We start from the raw sequence: 17,208 nt of genomic DNA, 5'->3' as shown, positions 1-17,208 counted from the left end.
CTTTTCCACGAAAATCGATGAATTTACAGCACAGTAATTACACCTGCAGTAAATCCGCCAAAAATTTGGTGGTACGTGAAAAATGGCGGTAAGGAAATTACTGCAATTTCTTTGCCGCACCGCCAAACTTGTAATGAGACCGTTAGTAACCAATACTCTGGGTATTGATAAGCATTAGATTGTGGACTATGCAAAGCTTGTGAATCTAAAACAGATTCACAAGCTGCATATACATAATTGCAAAATGTACTCTTCAGTTATGGTTAACTTTGCCGCTCCATAAAACGAGCTCTTCTTGGGCAGCTTATAACTTTGGCGTTGTTCAACAAATCTTCATGAAACGTTTGAAATAATATAGAACTGATTCCGAATTTATTTGGAAAGGTTTGTGCAGTTTCATCAAGGTGGGGGGTGAAATTATTGCCAGCGAGGTGCAATGTTTGAGATGGCTGCCATTGTGGCCCACAGATTTTTAGTATTGCCAATCAATTCTTGCACTGTAAAAATGTAAAACCGGGAAATATGGTAGCCCTCTTGAGGAAACATAGAGGAAATACGGTGCCCGGAGAAGGTGCAATAAGCCCTTTGAAAACATCCCAAAAATGTCTTTTCATATTGAGGACGCATTGGCTACATTAGATGTGACTTGCTGACCTGTTTTGTGGACCCCAAGCCACTAGAGGGCCACAGATTTATGTGGTGGCTGTCAGGCAATTTGGTTCTTGGCACTGGGCCTATGGTAGCACTTTTGAAGTCGCTAAAGATTCACTGGGGATGAGAGGGGCAGAGAAGTCAAATATGCCCCTAAAAATGTCGGTTCAGCATGGGGTTTAGAAGTTACCAAAAGGGTCTTGGGGAAACCAAGCTGGTCTGCATGTAACATCAGGATCTTGGATCAGAGACATCACCTGCTGGCCAAGGACATTGGGCCAGGGACAACAGTGGCCCACAGACCTATTTGGGGGCCTGCAAACCAGCATTATGGCCAATGTGGCCATCGGGCCTGGTTTCAACTGGCCCCAGCTGCCACTTTCTCTGGCTTGGGAGGACCCAGTTCATGGCTTGCACAAGGCTATGCTCAGGCCCAACCACCACTCCGGGAGGCTTTGGGGGACTAGGGGCAGAACTGTAGGCTATAACAGTCAAAATGGCACTAGCAGTTGCTAGTGGTCATGACCAGTTGCTACTTATGACCCAAGTCTGCCAATGGCCATGGCTGTATGCCATGGCCATTAGCCACTAGGGGTCACCTTGGGGGGTCTGACCATCGCAAAAGGCCATACCATGAACGAACAAAGTCACCACTGGCCATGACACAAATCATGACCATTGCCTATGTTGGGTGGCTTGGTACCGACTTCTATCTGTCGCTGGAGATGTTGGCTAGTGCCTACTATGGGTGACATGGGGATGCCTGGGGCAGGGCTGAAAGGCCTTGACTGATTAAAGTGGCCATTGGGCATGAGCATAAAGACAGGGCCAGTTGGCATATCAGGTGGCTCTGGGCAGGGCTATAGACCATGACCAGTCTGTCTAGGGAGTGGCTCATGGACTCTGTGGGCATGGCTAAAATCCCTGACTCAGTCGAAGTAGTGACTTGGCATGGCCGTGCAACGATGTCCAGTGGGAATATCGGGTGGCACAGGGTTTCCGGAGGAGGGTAGGGATTGGGTATACCCAGTTTGCTTTTGTATGGTTAGGGGTTTCCTGGGGTTGACGGCCCTGAATCGATAAAGGTAGCCACTGTACATAGCCCTGTGGGTATGTCGGGTGGGTTGAGGGTTCTTAGGGAAGGGCCAAAGACAATGTCCCTGTGAAAGTAGTCAATGCCTGGGTCAAATTAACCACTGAAGGTATCTTTTGGCTTGGGAGAGGCAGGGCATTGCCAATGGGCCAATCAGTTGGTGGACAGTCTCGGACAAAGTGACCTATGTGTCAGTGATACAGTATATCATTTAAACAACAAAAACATGCATTGAACCAACTTTGGTTAAAGGTATGTTATGGTTATGTTTTCTTTAATAAACCTTTCTTATTCACTGAAGATATGTTGATTAAAGTGGCAGTATGAAAAATCTTAAATGGACATTATGGTTGTAAGCAGAGACGTCATTTGGGGTCCTGAGGGGTCGAAGTTCCTGTGCAACCCCTGGCACTGCCTCTGCAACCCATGGTTAGGGCTTTTAGTGGGCAGAAAAAACAAAAGTAAAGAGGACTCAGACAAGAGCCCTCTTTACGTTCAGCTGCACCCACCGGCACATGTCCTGGAGAGGGCAGGGGGGAGCTTGCTTTTCAAAAAGAAATAGTTTTTTTTTTAAGTCACTCTGACTTCAAAAAGAAATTATTCCCATTACGAAAAACCGTAACGGGAATATTTTGTTTTTTACATCACAGTGACTTAAAAAAGAAATTATGTATTTTTTAAATGCGAGCACCCTACCACCCCAGGACATGGAGGCATCCGACTCATCTGCTCTATGCATGCGTGCATGGATCATGGGAGTCGGAGGCGTTCCTCAGAGGAAAAGGTAAGGACATGTTTTTGTAAGTGTGTGTGTGATATGTGTAATGTGTGCCAATGAGTGAGTGCTTGTGTCCAATCTCTGGATTACTTACTGGTAATCTTCATTACTCTTAGTCCTACTTTTCCTCGTCCCAGTACTTACCTTTGAAGCACTTTGCCTCATAAGTAGTGGGTCGAGGACGAGGGATATGGAGGTAATGCTGGGCCGATGAGCTGATTATGTGGGTTGGAGGAGGCGAGTGGGAGGGAGAAGGGATGTGTGGGAAAGGTGGGACTGGAGGGGGTGCATGAGTGCTTTAAGTGGGTCTCAGAATCGAGGGGGAGTTCTAGCTCGGAGGCACCCGTACTTAGGCCATGTCCCCTAACTAGAGCTCCCCCTCGCCTATGGGGTGTGGAGGCCTGGCAAATGCTTGGTTCCCTATGGAAGCCAAGCAGGAGTGATGGGGTGCACTTGTATTATTCCTTTGGTGCGCCCAGCCCCTGCTTTTTGTTCCAAATCACGGGCTCCGAGCTCTGCTGACAGGCTGCCTGTGGGGGGTGGAGCCTGTGATTAAGAAACAAAAGGAGGGGCTAGGAGCACCAAAGGTATAATACCAGTGCGGCCCAGCTCGCCTTTAGTTTCTTAAAGAGAGGAGCTAACACCAGCAGCCTGGCCTTTCATTCAAGGAGCCACGTGGTTAAAGGGCTGCCTGCAGGGGTTTAGCTCCTCTCACTAAGCAACAGAAGAAGAATTGAGGTGCCCAGCATCTCCTTTTAATGAGAGGAGCCGAACCCCACAGCAGGAAGCCCATTTGGGAAAGAACTGTGCATGGTTAAAGGGCTGCCTACAGGTGTCTGCAATTCTAATTAGGAAAAAAGAGCAGCATCTCTTTTTCCTAATCAGAAGCGCAACACCTACAGACAGCCCTTTAACAATGCACAGCTCTATGGCTTAATGGGCTGCCTGCTGGAGGTCAGCGTATCTGGGGAGGATCTCCAGAAGGGCCCCTGCTCGGCAGTCCTTTTTGTAGACTGCCAGGGCTGTATCCCGTCTAGCCCCGGCACACTCAAAGCCCTGGGTTGCGCTAAAACATAATGGGCATCTATGATAAAGCAGTCATAATGTGTATTATTAGTGGCTAGAGTGGATTTTTGGTAATTGCACATTTATGTACTTTTGTCTTTTACGCCTGCATGCCACTTCCGGGGACGTTATCGCGGTTAAAGAGGAACTGGTGTCATCCAGGTCAAAGGTCATGTGACATCACTTGTTATGGTGTCATAAGGTGTGTGATATCAGTTCCACTACCCCTGGAATTTTGGTGAAATGAGTTCCCTAGTTGTAAGACCAAAGAACACAGCACAAACAATTTGCAAGTTATGGTTGAGCTAGAGAAAAAGAGTGGTTCTGCAAACTGGTTAGGGTCATTAAAAATGTTAATGTGACGAAAACAACACAAAGCAAAATACACCTAACAACTGTAAAAAGGTAAACGAAGAACCCATGTCTAAGAGGAACCACCACACGCAGAGACATCATGAGCAAAACATGACCGTTACAGAGGTATGTTTGTTTAACAATGTTGGTGGTGAAACTAGAAGTGCCATGTTTTGGGGGGTTTTGCTGTTTTGTGTAGTAAATATTTTTTATTGAATGTGTACACTTAACCATAACGTTTCTTTAAACAATGTGTTTTAGTTGTATGCATTTTCTATGTTCCATTGCTCAATATATAATATAACCATATTTTAAGCCCCCTTCCCAAGTTAGAGATGAATACATTCATTAGTGAATTGAAATGAGCATAACGTTGGTTCATAGGCGTTGGTGTAAATAAAAACAGCAACACCTTGCTGATGCTGCATGGCCACCAGAAGAGAGACAGCGAGACAGAGTGGGGGCAGGAGGGGGTGGAGAGAGAGAGAGAGAGAGAGAGAGCGACAGACCTTAAAAGTGCCCATCAAACCTTTTGATTTCGCCACCAGCAGGTTATGCAGAGCTGTGAAATCAGAAAACACGTGTGTTTGTAAATCCCTGTCAGCTGAAAAGGCTCTTCTGTGGCTCTGGCCTTCACCGCCTCCAGTAGACCCTTGAACCCATATCGCCATGCCCCCTCTTACCTGTGACCAGGAGGTGGTGAACCAGGTGGAGCAGGGCCTCCGGAAACAAGCAGCCTGAACATCTGGTTTGCGGGAGAGGTCACAGCGCGTTTCAGGGTACTCCTTGTACATCCCGTTCTCAAGACCTGCACACATCACGCGGCGAGTTTTCTCTCCACGTCCACAACTGGCATTGCACTGTAAAAAGAGATCATTGTCAGCAAATAAAAGAGGCTGAAGGGGCAGGGGATTGGGAGGGTACAGTACGGCACCCCACGAACAAGGCTAGACAATCAGAAACCACTTAGTATAAAAGCATACTAACATAACATATGGGATACCGAGGCAATATGGCTGACGGGGCAGCGATAAGTAGAACCTGGAAGGGTGTGAGGTGGTTGAAAAGATGGAAAGGTGATGCAGTGGGTGTGGGATGGTACACATGGTGACTGGGGGCGGGGGGTGAGAGTGAACCGTAGTCCTAGAGCCCTTGCTCTGTCAAACTCATGTCTGTACTGTGGGCAATACATGTAGACTGTAGAGTGTTTGGAGCCCGGAGAGATTGAAGATGAGGGGTATGTTGGATTTGGATGACTGCTGGAGCTGTGGAAATGGAGTGGGAAGCTTAGAACATATGATATGGGACTGTATACGTGTCTGTGGATTGTGGCAAGATGTGTGTAACATATGCCTACGGTTTTTACATCGGGATATTGCTCTAGATTTCAAAACGATGGTCTTGGGTTGTGACAATCTACTTGAAGATCTTTCAGTCTCTTAGAGAAAACTTCTATTCGGGGGGCTTGTGTGTGCAAGAAGATGATACTGAGGAGTTGGAAGTCTCGAACAGCACCAACGGTTGTGGAGTGGATTGAGGAGATGAATTGTCTTGCCAGTATGGAAAGGATAATCTACAGGAAACAAAAGAAGCTTGGCTTGTATGCTAAGATCTGGGATGAGTTTCTAAACATGTACTAGTTCAATGTTTGTAAATATGTGCTCTATTATATGTGTGCCTTTATATTGTTTTAATTCCATTGCTTGCTCTTTGCTGTTTTGTCTAAACTACAAATAAATGATTAAAAAAAATAAAAAGTACATGTAGACTGGCGGTAGCTCCTGGTGTCGCATTACAATGAACCCAGTGCAACGGCCACACTCGTCCAGCAAGCCTGTCGATGGGGTGCGCACACCAAACCAGATTGTATTTCAGATCAAGGAATGGGTCTGTGCCTCATGCGCCTTACTGGAGCTCTATGCAGCATTTATAAGCCTTGAAAATCAGGCGATGTGGGTGCCTTGCTTGTCATGACATGCCCTGTATGATCAAGTGCGCCTCCTCCATTGGCATCAATCATACCTGCTCCAGCTCCATCACGTCATGGCGTGGTGCCAGAGTGATCCCTGACTTTCAACTCACGGGCAGTGTCATGTTGTGCAAACAGTAGCGTTCATACCATCTGATTTTTTACAGATTAATTAAAAAAACCAGCGGGAATATTAAAAAAAAATGAAAACGAAATGAGACTCGTTTTTTAAAACGTTTACTGAATTACTCTGTGTGCTTTAATATAGCCTCTGATGCAGCCCTCAATCTGTTCTCAGATTTATTTCTTGCCACTTACTCACAATTACATCTTGTCACTAGCTAGTATATTAGTGTGTGTGTGTGTGTATATATATATATACATGGGATACATTACTCACCGTAATCGTATCTCCGATGCTTGTATCTGCTTAGATTCACATGCTGTGCATAGGCCGACATCTGGTGGAAGCTGGGGAGTATTACAGTTTGTTTTTTCGAAACTCAAAAAGGGACGTCGAACAGGGCGTGCCAGTAATACTATCCCTAGTGTGACGTCCCCTGTACCCATGAGCCCTCACGCGTGTAGGACCCTCAGATTGTATTTTTTCTGACATGAGGTAGCATGAGGAGTAGCGTGAGTACAGAGTATCCAAGCAGATAGATAGATGAGACTACAAGCATCCATGCACTTTGCCTTAGAGGGGAGGAAGGGCGGGCGCATGTGAATCTAAGCAGATACAAGCACCCGAATTACGATTACGGTGAGTAATGTATCCCTTCTGATGTTTGTGAAATCTGCTTAGATCACATGCTGTGCATAGATTATCGAACAGTGTTAAAAGAAGGAGGTGGAATGTGAGAAGGGTCATGAGCGAACAAATGTCTTAGAACCACTTGTCCCACTTGTGTATCTGTCTTGGAATGAGTGTCAATGCAGTAGTGCTAAGTAAAGGTGTGAATAGAGCTTCAGGTAGCTTTGCAAAGACTGTCTAAAGGGACATTTGCAATGAACCCCAGAGTGGCTCCAGTACCTCTTGTAGAGTGGGCCCTTGGCGTAAAAGGCAGTGTTTTGTCTGAAAGGGAATAGCACAGTTGGATACATCTGACTATCCGCTTAGAGATGGCATTTTTAGAGACGCAATCGCCTTCTCTGCCTGAACAGTTGATCTGTTTTCCTTAGCCGTCTGGTCTTGTCTACGTAGTAGAGGACCGCCCTCCTCACATCTAGTGTGTGGAGTTTCACCTCAGCAGAGCTTTTGGGCTCATGGAAGAAAGCCGGTAGCTCAATAGACTGGTTAACATGGAATTTGAAAATTAACTTAGGTGAGAACCTAGGGTGAGTGCGTAAAACCAGTTTGTTTTTATGTATAGTAAAGAAAGGATCCTGTACTGACAGAGCTTGGATTTCACTGACCCTTCTTATAGAAGGAATGGCTACTAAGAAGGCCGTTTTGTAAGTCAGGTGTTTGAGACTAGACTTGTGCATGGGCTCAAAGGGTGGTCCCATGAGCTTAGCAAGTACCACATTAAGGTCCCAACCTGGTGGTGGGTTAAAATTGGAGGGTGGAGTCTCTTTACCCCTTCCATAAATGCTTTAACAACTGGCACCTTCCACCATGACACCTTGGTTTGGGAAGTGGTGTAGGCTGACAAGGCAGCCAGGTGTACTTTTAGTGAGTTAAACACTAACCCTGCATCCAGTAAATGGAGCATATAGGTTACGACATTAGAAGGAGTACAATCAACAGGGCTGATTTGTTTATTCTAGCACCAAATTACGAATAGTTTCCATTTGTCATAGTAACAGTGCCTTGTGTTAAGTTTACTTGACTCTTTCAAGCTATCCATACATCTTTGCGGTAAATTAAGATGTCCGAACTTCAGGAGCCATGCTGCCAAATTCATCGAGTTGGGCTGAGGATGCACTGTAAACCCCTCGCGCTGGGAGAGTAGGTTGTACCGGCAGAGGAGTTTGATGGGGTCGCACACCGCCAGTTTACACAGGTGTGGATACAATGGTTGTCTCGCCCACATAGGAGCAACCAGGATGAGCGTCATCGGTTCCCTGTGGATCTTGTTCACCGCTTTCCTCATTAGAGGGGTTGGTGGAAAAGCATAGGCAAATATCCCTGACCAGTTCATCCATAGGGCGTTCCCCTTGGAGCCTGGCTGGGGGAACCTGGATGCGAAGTTTGGGCATTGCCCGTTTTCGCTTGTGCCGAATAGGTCTATAGTGGGAAAACCCCACTGAGAGAAGAGGTCTCATATGACCTCTTTGTGTAGTCGCCACTCGTGTTCCTCTGGGAGGGGATCTCTGGTCAGAGCATCTGCTAGCGAGTTGAGTTCCCATGGAACATGTTGGGATGACATGTAAATCTTCCGTTTGAGTGCCCATTTCCAAATCTTCTGGGCAAGCTTGGACAGATTTTGAGAACGAGTGCCCCCTTATTTGTTTAAGTAAAATATTGCAGTCGTGCTGTCTGTTAGGATCTCAACTGACTGGTTGGATAGGAGGGGTTCGAATGCCTGAAGCGCTCTGAAGACTGCCAGAAGTTCTAGCAGATTGATGTGGTTCTGAGCCACTGTGTGAGACCAGAGACCCTGAGCTGTGTGGTGAAGTTAGTGAGCTCCCCACCCTGCAGGGAGGCGTCTGTTGTGACGACGGCCTGTATCTCTGGATCGTAGAAGGGTTTCCCCTTCGTAAGATTCTCTCTTGTCCACCAGCGAAGACTCTGAACCAGTGTTGGCGAAACAACCACTAGATCGTCCCACTGACCATTTGCCTGAGACCACTGTTTTGCCAACCACTCCTGCATGGGTCGCACGCGCAGGTGCACGTGGGGAACCAGGTAAATGCAAGATGCCATCATGCCTAGCAAACGCATAGCTTTGTGCACCCTTATCTGGCGACCGGTCTGATATTGAGGAATTTGCAGCAACAAATTTCAAATTCTTTCCTCTGATGGAAAGGCCAACCCCTCTTGGGTATTTAGGACAGCTCCTAGGAACTGTTTTGAGGTGCTTGGCACCAGGCTTGACTTTTTCTCGTTGATTGAGAAGACCAATTGGAAGAGGAGGTTGATAGTTCTTTCGATGTTTATCCTGCAAATTAGGGGGGACTCCCCTGTGATGAGCCAGTCGTACAGGTAAGGGTACATTGGGATTACCTCCCTGCGTAGGTGCGCCGCCACCACTGCCAGTACCTTGGTGAATACCCTTGGAGCTGAGGCTATTCTGAAGGGCACCACCTTGAATTAGTAGTGCTGGTTGTGTATCTTGAAATGCAAGAATCTTCTGTGTGCTGGGAACATCGAAATATGAAAATAGGCATCTTTCATATCCAATGTTGCCATGTAATGCTCCTTCTTTAGTAGAGGGATTACCTCTTGTAGTGTAGTCATGCAAAATCTTTGTGGCTTGACATACTTGTTTGCAGGGCGCAAATCTAATACTGGGCGCATTGTCAGATCTTTTTTTGGCACAAGGAAGTAGGTTGAATAAATACCCCTGTTTACCTGGTTGACCGGGATGACTTCTATGGCATCCTTTGCTAGCAGAACGGCGATCTCCTCGAGGAGGATCTTCTGATGTTCCAGCGAGTGTACGCTTTGTCGCGGAGGATGGTCGTGGGGGGGTCCTAGCAACTCTATGCAGTATCCTCCGGACACAGTGGACAGCACCCATCTGTCCGAAGTGATCCCCTCCCATGCGTGGGTGAAGGTGGAAATGCGCCCCCCTACTGGGGATGCATGGGAGGGGACCTGAAGCAGAACTTCACTGCTTGTTGGGTGGCGTACCACCTCTGGCGGGGCTGCCTCTACACCTAGTGCGACCCCTGCGCTGCCCTCTGGGGTAGCCCTGTGAGGATTGGAATTGGTTGTTACCCCATGAGGTACACTGGTTCTGGTAATAATTTGAACCCCTTTGGGAACCTTGACCCCGAAAGCGGCGAAAGTTATTGTTACCCCTTTGTCCAGAGGGTTTGTTGGTGACTTGGCTAAGAGAATTTAGGGTCTCGTACTCATCCTTTGCCGTCTTTAAAGCTTCCTCCACTGCTTTGCCGAATAGTACATTCGGCACCACAGGCATATCTATCAGGGTTGCTTGGGTTTCGGTCTTGAACACTGACTGCCTTAGCCAAGCGTGACGCCTATGACAGTGCCCTCGCCACTTAGCCTCCCAGCATTATCTTCTGCATCAAAGTTTGTTTTTAACATGCAGCCTGATACAGACCTTCCATCTGCTGCCAGCCGAGCCAACTGGCTCTTTAAGGGTTCGGTGCGGAGAACACCAAAGCGGACACTTCCTCCCACTGTTGGCAATTGTAGCTTGCCAAAAGGGTGGCACTGTTGGCAATTCGTGCCTGATAGGCTGAAGTGGAGGCAACCTTTCTCCTCAGAGCATATACACGTTTACTTTCCTTATCAGGAGGTGCTTCCGAGGAAGCAAGGAGTGTACCTGCCCTCTTTCTGGTGGTTGTTACGACCAGGGAATCAGGCTTTAATTGGCCCCTATGTACAGGGGATCGGAGGGTGCGGCACAGAACAATTTCTCGACTCGCGGGTTAACCGCTCAAGTGAGATTTGGGGTTTGTAGCGAGGGATCAATTCTGCGCTGGATGGATTTCAACAAAGGGATAGCCTGAGTAATGGCTTTCTTGTCTCCTAGGATTTCTTCAGTGAAATCTCTGTCTTCTTGGACACCCCGTGTGTCGATATCAAAATGGGCAGCTGCCTTCGCCAGTACCTCATTGAGGAGGGGCTGGTTATCTACAGGTGAGTCATGCACCAGCGAGTCTTTAGCAACCGGGGAGTCAATGTTGTAGGCTTCAGCCTCATCCTCCTCCTCGTGGTCCTCGTCATCCCCATAATAAGGGTCACCCGCCTGGTCATCAACCAACTGAGGTTCTGTTTTATCGCAATATGAATCCGGGTGGTAAGGTTCCACCACAAAGGGGTCTATGACCAAGCCCTGAAACGGGGCGTCAGAGCGGAGTTTCTTAACAGGGGGCTGAGAGAACTCAGGTGTTGCCTTGGACCCAGAAGGGGCAGAGGTAGGAGGGGTGTTGGAGTAACTACGAAAGTAGTTAGGGTCTTTCTCATAAAAGTCAGCCATGAATGTTAATCTTTTCATTACCCTATCAATGTCTGCTGAGCTCCATTCTTTGGAGCTTGGAATAACAACAGGTTCTAGTTCTCATCAGTGCCCATATCCTCAGCAGTGGGAGGAACAATATTTGTTTTTGGGGTAGGTTCTGAAACCTTAGCCTTCCCCTTCTCCTTTGGGCCCTTTTGTTTCTCCTTATGATCATGGGCATCTGAAGAGGTTTTCTTGTGTTGCTTATTCCCTCCCCCATGGCTAGAGGAATGTTTACCCAATTTTTTATGGGCCTCAGAAGATTTCGACACATCGCGTCAAGTTTCGGAGGCGGGATTCGAAGAAGGACGTATAGTCTCGGGAGTGCGGTCAGACGCAAGTGCCGAGCGGTTTCGTCATCCGACGATCGGGCCTCGGGGGCTCTTGATCGGGTGACACCCTTATCAACCGAAAACGGTTGGGTTTTGTCATGAGGCGAACGCGAGCGGGAACGCCCAGAGGTCAACGATTCATTGGACCGCTCTCGTGGTCTCGTCCGGCGCCGATCGCTCAACACGCGTGTCGAGTCACGGCCGGGGCTAATGTGCTTAGTGGTGGTATGATGTGAAGCGCTTTTGCCGCCGTGTGTTGTCCCCACAATGTGGCCGCCGGCCAGTCCTTCGGGGTCGGGGGCGTGCGCGCGGGTGTCCGAAGTCACCCCTTTGCCCTCGCCGTTCGTTTCAACGGCGTTGCTGCCACCGCTGAATGTCCCCTCTACTTCCATGGCCTCTAGTTGCCTGGCGAAGTGTGCCCAGCGCTTAGTCGAGAAGTCTTTAAGGGTCTTCGGCTTGAAGAGCTTGCAAGCTCGACAGATAGCCTTGGGATGGTCTCGTGGGAGACACAGATTGCACGTATTGTGCTTATCCACCCAGGGAAACTTCCTATTACACTTAGGGCAGAATTTGAATGGAGTACTCTCCATATGTTACCAAATGGCAGCGGGCGGGTATATGTAAGAAAGGGGGAAAAGAGCCTGTATGACCACCCCCCACTCTCCCTAATGTATAGGGCCGAGGCCAGAGGCCTTTCTAGGCCCGGAGTCCGTCGTGCAGGTTCTCGACAACTGATTTACACGATCTTCACCGGCATCGATCTTTCGGCGTACGGTGGAAGAGAAAGGGGGAGTATTAACAGTAATTATTAACTATAAATGGCTTAGCGTCAAAGGAACTCCGCAGCATGAATCCGACAAGTATGGCAGAAAAAAACAATCTAAGGGTCCTACACACGTGGGGGATCATGAGTACAGGGGACGTCACACTAGGGATAGTATTACTGGCACGCCCTGTTTGACGTCCCTTTTTTCGAGATTCGAAAAACAAACTGTAATACTCTGCATCTTCCACTAGATGTCGGCCTATGCACAGCATGTGATCTAAGCAGATTTCACAAACATCAGAAAAATATATATAATTAACTTGGGGCTGAAAACCTGAAGGGTTTTCAGGATATCCCTCATTAATACACATGAGAAAAGATTTGCATACATTCAGAATCATTTTATGCAAATTTATCTCATGAATATTAATGAGGGGTATCCTGAAAATACGACATGGATCTGGCCCTCGAGGCCTGAAGTTGGAAAACCCTGCTAATGTATTGCCTACACCATCCCTATTACATATTTCCTACAGTCCTGCATATGCATTACTTGCATCTTTAATCCTATGTGCTATCTACACAACGCTCATATGAACTACCTGCCCCTTCACATGTACTTCCTCCTCAAGATCTTACTTGCCACCCCCATGTATGTCCTTGTCATCCCTAACTTGCATTGCCCATCAGCTCTCACTTGTATTTCATGCTGCTCTCTTACTAGTCATAACAGCTCCCTCATAAGTAGATTCGGCCCTCTCCCACATGTGACACCTCCCCTAGCTTATATGCCCCTCCCTGGCGTTTATTACCTGCCCCTCCCTCACATGTACCATGCACCCTTCTTTACACACCACTAGGCCCTCCAGAGTATGTTACCTGTTCCCATTCTTGTTCCACCCAGTGGGCGGGGCAGATCTTTCCCCCACAGGGGTGAATTGTAAGTGGTTTGGCACCACGATCACACTGGGGGTCAGGGATCACCTCTCCTTCCAGGTTCTTGCAAACCACGTGACGGCTCATCCGGCCCTCCCCACAAAGGCCAGAACACTGAAAAGAAAAAAAAACAGCATTTCAACGTTTGTTCACTTTTTACAAATACCCTATTACATATACCATCAGAGCGCTGTTGGGGGTCGGTCGGGGCCCCCATGCGGTCCCGTAAGCCCCCACACTGCACAGACACACACACACACACATGTCTTGGCAGTTTGGGCTTCCCGGTCGCTCTGATCCGGCCGGGAACGCCCTGTTTATTTATGCAGCACGCAGCGGCGTGCAACGTTACGCCGCCGCGTGCATGTTACATCACGGGGCAGCGCCAAACTCCACCTTTTTCTGAAGAACATATAAACACTTTTAACACACACTGCAAGCCACACAAACACATAAACTGTTCTACTTAACAACACAACTTGCCCAAACCGCTTTATTGTCAACCACCCGGATCCCCTTACTCAGGTTGATTAACCAACTGTCCCAAAACATAATCGCTGAGGTAAGCGGGTTTCCCTCGCCCAGCCCTCTGGGGGTACCTCCCGCTCACCTCCGGCACGTGAAGTCTTTCAGCAGACGTCTCCCGGGCAGGGGACGCAGGTGTGCTGGAGGGACCTCCCCTGTCCTCCGGTATCTCCATCAAGTCCGGTTCCAGCGGCGGTTCAGTTCTTGAATCACCCAGTTTCTTGAAGAAGCTGACATTCCGGGTGACAGCGGACCTTCCGTCGGATTCCGTTACCATGGATCCCTTTCCGGCCACCACATCCAACGGCTCCGGCTCATAGGGGAGCAAAAGCTTTCCGTGGGGGTGTCGATTACGGATGAGGACTTCGTCCCCCGGTTCCAGCCGCTGGGGCCGGAGCCCTCTTAGCAGGTTTTCCTGCTCAATCCTTACCCGCCGGTCTACCTCGACCTGTTGACTGTCAATCACCCCGGGCTCCTTCTCCCCGACCTCGGGTAGTAGACCCCGGGGGCATCGCTTGAATAGGGCCTCTGCCCCCGTCGATGCATGAGGGGTGTTGCGGTACACCCTTAGAAACTGATACAGGGCTCGCGGGAGTGGCTGTCCTTGTCCCTGTGCGATCCTGAAAGTCTTGTTAAGTGTCCGCATCAGTCTCTCAGCATCTCCGTTTACCCTGGGCCACAATGGGGATATCTTTCGGTGCTGGACCCCGCAGCTCTCTATGAGTTCCGCAAACCGCTCACTCTGGAACGGCGATCCGTTGTCTGAGCACAAGGTGTGGGGAAAACCATGAGCTGCGAACACCTTCTCCACAGCCACGACCACATGCTCGAAGGCCACCGATTTGACAAACTCCACCTCCGGATATCGTGAATATTCGTCGACGATTACCAGAAAACAAACTCACATTCAGTCACCAAAAATTGCACCTCTGTCTCATGAACAGTTTGTGACTCAAAAAGTAAAGGTTACATCAGCAGAAAGAGAAAGCAAATAATTTAAAGTAAAAAGAGATGAAAGAAGGTAGAGTTTAAGATCTGTTTGGAAAATACAAAGAGTGGGAAGAGCGTTCAAATGTTTAGGAGCCAAAAGAGAAAAGGAGCGGAAAAGAGATGATGCACTTCGGGGCTTGGGAACAGTTAAAAGAAATAGATTCTGAGATCGTAGGGGACATAGAACGAAAGTAGGGAGGAAAGGTAGGGCAGGGCCAGGCCATGAGTGCATTTGAAGAGAATCGAGAGAAAGTGATACAGAAGACGGGATTCGAAAGGAAGTAATGAAATTGAGAGCAGGGAGGTTGTGATGGAGGACCAACGGGGTAAAGAAAAAAGGAGATGAACAGAGGAGTTGTGGATAGTAACATGAAAGGAGAGATAGGAGCAAGCATGGCAAATGTTAAACAGAGCATAGCGACAGGAGCGGGCAATAGTGGAAATATGAAGGGAGAAGGAGAGGGAAGGAACAAAGATAACGCCCAGCTTGCACGCCGAAGGTGAAAAGGAAAGAGAGGATGGGGAAAGGAGAGGGAAGAGGGTTTGGAGTGGGAGTGATAGTAGAGGGGAAAGATCAGAACCTCTGTTTTTGAGGGATTGAGATGTAGAGAATGGGACGACATCCAGTTCTGAACAGCTGAGAGACAGTTTGAAACAGTGGAGTGCAAAGCAGAATCAAAGGAGGAGAAAGAGAGAAAGATCTGGGTGTCATTGGTTTAAAGGTGAAAAGATGAAAAAAAGGTGAAAGGAGGAGATGAGGGCAGAGATAGGAGCAGTATAGTGAGAGAAAACAAGAGGGCCGAGTACCGAGCCTTGTGGGACACCATAGAGAAGAGGAAGTGAGGGAGAAGAGTGTCCAGCCCAGGTAACGGAATAGGTCAGTTGCGAAAGGTAAGAGCAAAAGCATTTGAGAGCAGACCCAGTGATACCGAAAGTGGAAAGAGAGGAGATGTAGACGGAGAAGACTTGTGGAGAAGCTCACTGTGTTTTTCAAACTTTTCATAATTGCTGCAGTATTTTGAGCTGTCGCTTTAAGATCCTGAATCAGCTTTATTAGATGAAGTCGGGAGCGTAGTGCCAGCGCGTGAATTTGGCAGCAGGAGTTTAGACAGAGAAGACTTGTGGAGAAGCTCACCATGTTTTCTGAACTTTTTACAACTGCTGCAGCATTGTGAGCTGTCTCTTTACGATCCTGAAGCAGCTTTATAAGGTAGAGCCGGGCATGTAACACTGGCACGTGAGTTTGGAAGTAGGAGTTTAGACGGAGAAGACTTGTGGAGAAGCTCAGTGTTTTTTGAACTTTTTACAATTGCTGCAGTATTGTGAGCTGTCTCTTTAAGATCCTGAAGCAGATTTATAAGGTGGAGCCGGGCACAAGGCACTGGCGCGTGAGCAGCAGGAGTTTAGACAGAGTTCAGCCGAGCGTCCCTCGCACACACCATCAGCTGAAATTACTGGACGCTACAAACAACATTAAGCTCCATGACGCCCGAGGTGAGCGTTACTCTCCCCATTCCTTCTATTGCGATTGACAACATAACTCTAAACAGTTCACCCCCCCTCTGCACCTGTCCTCGGTAGGTTATACTGCTTTCATTGAACTTGTGGATATAGGGGTGACGGAGGCACTTGAGTACATTTTTGATGTTACAGGGATATATGACTTTGAGCCACAACAAATCCTTATACAGACGCCCACACAAACATCAGTGCTGAGTCCTCTATTGAGACTGTGTAAGTTCCCAGTGAAATGGAGGGGCAACACTTAGTGCTGGCAGCTCGACTCTCGAGATATTGCAGGAATAAAAACAAGAATGGAGCTGCAAGGAAGACTGATTGACTCTGTGGGGGTAAATGGATACATTTTAGACCCCCCCTAAAAATGGCCAAATACCAAAAAAGGAATGAGGGGCAGTTGCGATACCAGAAACACTGTTAGGAAGCTTGTCATCGTTAAAGCAGATGAGACGTAAAGAGCTAGAAACACAGGTTCCTGAAACCCGGCTAATATCTCCAGAGGCTAAATTTGAAATCGGAGCAAATTTCTGGGATTCACAGATTTCTTCTCTCTCGTCAGCCTCATCCTCGCTAAATGATTCGCTTTTTCCCCCAATATGAACATGCAGGGCACCCATCTCTCTGTTGCTGCTGCTGTTCAACTTCAGAATAATATAATGTCAGCATTAACAATTTCTCTGGCACCTTGTATGAAATTTTATGAAATGCTGAATGATACTCTTAAAGAACAGGTAACCTTGCTCGCTATGGTCCATTCGGAAATTATCTTTGTGGAGTCACTTACCTCAATTGTCCAAACCAGATTGGACTGAGAAGCTGATCTTTTCGCACAATGGCAGGGGCAGCGTATGCGACCTTGCTAGAGAAAAAGTGTCAGATGAAAGCATCATGAAGGATGCCCTTATGGAAGCTTTTAAATGGATTAGGAAGACACACGAAAAGGGGAATCGTGGCGCTAAAGTTCCAACCAAAAACACTGTTGCATCTCTCAACCCTTGGCCTGCACAAGACCAAGGCCCAAAGGGTATTATTGCCACAGCATCACAGGACAATAGTGCCCAGACACGAACAGAACCTAGTATTATTTCATCTC

The 17,208-nt window shown here is 47.9% G+C and overlaps 1 protein-coding gene across 7 annotated transcripts in view; it reads right to left on the bottom strand.

Annotated features, from left to right (window-relative positions):
- LOC138537634 (ADAMTS-like protein 2) overlaps positions 1-17,208 on the bottom strand; it is a 678,742-nt gene that overhangs the window by 64,003 nt on the left and 597,531 nt on the right. For all 7 annotated transcript variants that reach the window (XM_069641465.1, XM_069641464.1, XM_069641470.1 and 4 more), the window contains exons 15-16: positions 13,026-13,196; positions 4,625-4,801 (exon numbers count right to left, since the gene is read on the bottom strand). In XM_069641465.1, coding sequence (XP_069497566.1) covers positions 4,625-4,801; positions 13,026-13,196 — 348 coding nt within the window. The remainder of the gene's footprint in view (positions 1-4,624; positions 4,802-13,025; positions 13,197-17,208) is intronic.

This window comes from Ambystoma mexicanum, chromosome 1q (assembly GCF_040938575.1).
Source record: "Ambystoma mexicanum isolate Mex_15411 chromosome 1q, UKY_AmexF1_1, whole genome shotgun sequence".
NCBI classification, from domain to species: Eukaryota; Metazoa; Chordata; class Amphibia; order Caudata; family Ambystomatidae; genus Ambystoma; species Ambystoma mexicanum.
The sequence above is the reverse complement of the archived record's forward strand: the minus strand, read 5'-3'. Positions and strand labels throughout refer to the sequence as shown.